The sequence below is a fragment of the Buceros rhinoceros genome, unplaced genomic scaffold (genome assembly GCF_000710305.1).
Source record: "Buceros rhinoceros silvestris isolate BGI_N320 unplaced genomic scaffold, ASM71030v1 scaffold25113, whole genome shotgun sequence".
In the NCBI taxonomy this organism is placed as follows: Eukaryota; Metazoa; Chordata; class Aves; order Bucerotiformes; family Bucerotidae; genus Buceros; species Buceros rhinoceros.
Window position 1 is genome coordinate 5,603 of NW_010402169.1, and position 4,207 is coordinate 9,809.

The window sequence follows — 4,207 nt, forward strand, 5'->3', positions numbered from 1 at the left end:
GAACCGCAGGGCTGGTGTCTTACAGGAGCAGCCTGGCTCTGTCCTGGCTTGTGGTGACTGGAGGACTCCCACACTGCCCTTCAGCTTCTGTTGGCTTTGTGCAGGGTGTGATTCTGGGTTTTGATGAGCCTGGGGTCTGTCTTTCCCTCTCCCTGAGGGAAGAGCACAGAGTTGGTCACTTCTGAAGAGTGCCTGTGGCACCGCGCCTGCGGGTGGTGTGATGTCCTGCTGCTCCTGGTTTTCTTCATCTGCGCTGGTGAACAGTCTAGGTCTTAATTTTTACCCTTTATAGAGCCCTGAGGGCAGCAGTGCTGTGAGTTAGGGGGTGAAAGCTGGTGGTTTCAGGATCAGGAGGTCTTGGTGAGCGCTGACTTGAAGACCCATGTCAGACTTGGTGCATGGGGAATCCTCTGCTGTCCTCAGTGCGTGGGGAGGGAAGGGTGGAGAGTCGAGCTGCTGCAGGGTTGCAGTGTAGTGTCAAACCTGTGCCTGTGGAGGAGGTTGCTGATGCTTATCGATGGGTAGGTCTGTGAAGAAGTCAACTGTGCTGAGTGCTTCTCCCACCTCCTGTCTCCGGTAGGATTGAGGGGAAGGTGGAAGAACACTCCGGCATCTATGAGTGCGTCTACTCAACAGAGCCAGAGATGAAAGGACAAGTGAACGTTTCAGGTGACTTTGCATGTTTGCTTCTGGGTCTGAGGAGGGAGCAGGGCAGCTGTGGTCACCTGAACACTTACGTATCTCATCAGCTTCTTGAAGAGCTGCTTCGACCCTTACTGATGGGTCTGCAGGCCTGTAAGCAGCTGCTGCCAGACTCGCTCTGTGAGGCAGCGCCATTTCCTCAGGCTGCTGGAGGGCCTGTGTGGTCAGCTCCTGGACCTTGCCTTGGATCAGCCTTTTGCTGTGATGGGAGAGGGGTATTAAATCTGCGTGAGCCTTTCTTGAGGCATCTCAACATGCTTTCCTCTCTGAAAATGCCAAACAAAGGGCCAGTGAGGGGACAGACGGCCTAGCGCGTGTCTTGGAAGTCAGGCTGCAGGGGTCGCTTTGTCCGATTGTGGCTGGGCGGACTGCAGGGACCCCACGTCTTCTGTGTATTTTCTATAACAAGATGTCTGATTTTTTTTCCTCATCTCTGTAGTTCCACCCCAGGTGGTGGCATACAAGAAGTCTGAGCATGGCAATGAGGGGGACACCGGAGTGCTGATCTGCAAGAGTTCCTCCTTCCCCCCTGTCAAAACCTGGAGCTGGTATAAAAACGGCCAAGTGGTAAGTGCTGTGTGTGATGCTCTTCCTCCCCTTCTGCCTGTGTTCTTCCCGTCAGAGTTACCTCTCTCTGAGCAGCCTCCTCAGTGCTGTGGCGAGCGCTGCCCTGAGAGCCCTGTCTCCCTCCCTGCAGCTCATCAACGGCTCTGGTCGATACATCATCAAGTCCAGTGACAACAAGACGGAGCTGCGCATCCTCAAGCTGAACATCGAGGAGGATGCCGGCGACTACCACTGCAATGCCTCCAACGCAGAGGGCTTTGGGAGCGCCACTGTGAACCTGCGTGTGCGCAGCCGCCTGGCAGCGCTCTGGCCCTTCCTGGGGATTGTGGCAGAGGTCCTCGTTCTTGTCACCATCATTTTCATCTATGAGAAGAGGAGGAAGCCAGATGAGGTTCTTGATGGTAAGAGGTGCCTGGGGTTAAATCTTTCTGGGGAGACCAAGTTGCATGTAGGGTGCAGGCAAAATGTTCCTGTGAGAACTAGGGGTTCCCTTCCTCAGACGGGTGTTAATTTGAGGGCTGCTTCTCAGAGCACTTGTCAAACCAGGGTCGCCTTCCCCAGGCCACTTTAGCTCTGAAATACAAGTGATTGAGCTGTTTGTGACAGCCCTTTAGCAGCTGGGCTTTGGATCTGGAGTGAGATAAGTGCAGGTCAGCCTGACCTTTGTCTCACCAGTTCCTTTGCTCAAGTTCTTCCCGGTGGTGTCTCCAGGACTGGAATTTGGCAGTTGACAGTCTGGAGAAGCTGGTTTCTGAATTAGTGGCAGAGCTTTTCTGGTGCTGCCTTTGTCAGTGGCTGCGTAAGCCAAGCCTGGTCTTAACTCCGGGTCAGTGCAGGGCCAGTTCTGGTCCTCAGCTCGCACATCCTGACTCTGAAAGGCTGATGCTATCTTTAATCTGCTCTGGAAGTGTTGGCTCCTCCCTTTCCTTATCGGCGAGGATCTGCATTGTGTTCCCCAGTGCCTCTTCCTTATCTGATCCCCTGAACAATGCAGAGTACATCTCAGTGTCCTTCCTGCTGGGGTCAGGCCCCTCTGCCGCTGCCAGAACAGCCCCTCAGGCAGCCCGGGCGGGGTGGGGTGCTGCAGAGGGGCTAAATAAAACAGAACTGAAACCAGCTCCGGGCAGTTCTGCCAGCAGGTGCTTTGTCCTCTGACCTCCCGGCTGTGCCCAGCGGCTTCCTAAGGATGTTGTAGCTGCATTTTCCAGCAAAAAACCTGTAGGCTGTGTATGGTGATGCCATCAGCCTGGTCCAGATCACCTCAGTGCTGACCTGTCGGAGCTGTGGCAGATGCTCTGACAGACGGAGGCGCAGTGTACCCTGAACCGCCCTGGTGCTCAGAAGCTCCTGAGCGCTGGTGGAGGAGGATGCAGCACTGCACCCCTTGGACGAACATATGCAGCCTTATGCTTTCCTGGTGTGCAGTGGTTCTGTCCCCCCAAAAGCTGTGCCTTTGCCTCTCTCACGGACGGGGGGAGGTTGGGGGGGTGGCAGTGAGGCAGAGCTCAGACCAACACTGTCCCTCATAGCTGTGAATCAGCTGCTCTGTTACCTGGGGTTGGGAGAGTCTGGCCTGTGTGTGGTGTGATGGCCTTGCTGGTGTTATCTTTCCACTCTTCCCTCCTCTGCTGCTGGGTCTCACCTTATGTGGTAAGTAGGAGATAGTCACAGCCGTGTTTCTGTGCCTGTCCTCTCACCAGCTGCATGCGGATCTTGGTGTCCGAGGCAGTCCCGGTGCTCCGCACTGTGCGAGGGGAGCCTGGGCTGGGAAGGAGGTGCTGGGGAGCCCTCACTTGGTGGTGGATTGCAAGGAGCTGGTGAAAGGCCCCAGGGCTTGGCACATGGTGGCAGAGGTGTTTCTTAGCCGTGCTTCTCCGTGTAGTGAGGACGTGGTGTGTAGTGTGGTTCGGTGTCACTGAGCGTGTGGGGAGGAAGAAGGGTGTGTTGTTGCTGCTGAAGCGTTCCTGAAACGTCCTCCATGGATTCCCCTTTATTCCTGTGCTCCCATCGGGGAACTGGTGCTGTAGGGTGGGCCAGTGGCCACTCCACCATCTGCAGGGTGGACCTCTGGCTCTTTCCCAGTTTGAAGTGCTGGTGGAGGGAAGACTGGCTCTGGGTGCTGAGGATGGTGCAGACCTCAAAGAGATGCTGCCAGTCAGCGGCTGCTGGGTGCTGCCCTGTGTCATTCCAGTTCAGTACCTGCTGGGGTGGTGTCGGGTCTAAAGAGGTCCCAGACCTGACCACTACTGGGGAGTGGTGACAGGGTTGTCCTGCCCCAGGCCAACAGAAGCAGCTGTGTAACGGGTTACATCTAAGTTTGTGCCTTGTCTAAGCTCGGAACTCAGCAGGGGGGTGGTTGGATCTGGGAAGAGCAGGGTCCCCGTACCCGGTCTGGAATGCAGAGTGAGGTGCTGGAGATCGCTGCTCGCGGGCTCTTCCCTGACGCTGTTTGTTCTTTCTTTCTGTACTGGCCTGACTGTGAAGATGATGATGGAGGTTCTGCACCACTGTAAGTACCTCGAGTTTCCCTGTTTTGCCAGACTTGTCCTGGTGGGTGTCCGCAGTGCAGGGACCCTGCTCCACGTGGGAAAGCAGCTGCGGTTGCAATAAGGCAGCAGCTGTGGGGGGGGAGAACCTCCACGGTTCATTTCCTGTGTACAACCCACACAGAACTGGGGATGGCACCAGTGTCTCCAACTGGCCCTATTCTGGTAACCAGTCCCAACCGTCTCTTTGGTCCTGATTTACACCCTTGGGCAGGGTGGGGTTTGTCCCTTGCTTTCCTCACGGCCCCTTCCCTCTCTCCAGGAAGAGCAATGCCACAAACCACAAGGACAAGAATGTCCGCCAGAGAAATGCAAACTGAGAGCAGAGGCAGGTGAGTGCGGAGCTGCGGCTGGGGGCAGCGGCTGTGCTGGCTCTTCGGTGCCCACAGCAC

At 56.2% G+C, this 4,207-nt stretch overlaps 1 protein-coding gene across 1 annotated transcript in view; it reads left to right on the forward strand.

Annotated features, from left to right (window-relative positions):
• The window catches only part of BSG (basigin (Ok blood group)), a gene marked incomplete at its 5' end in the record, with an annotated part of 7,447 nt that extends 3,312 nt beyond the window's left edge, over positions 1–4,135 (forward strand). Inside the window, 5 exons of the mRNA XM_010132562.1 lie at positions 581–669; positions 1,142–1,269; positions 1,400–1,670; positions 3,754–3,778; positions 4,078–4,135. Coding sequence (XP_010130864.1) covers positions 581–669; positions 1,142–1,269; positions 1,400–1,670; positions 3,754–3,778; positions 4,078–4,135 — 571 coding nt within the window. The remainder of the gene's footprint in view (positions 1–580; positions 670–1,141; positions 1,270–1,399; positions 1,671–3,753; positions 3,779–4,077) is intronic.
• Positions 4,136–4,207: the final 72 nt, after the last annotated feature.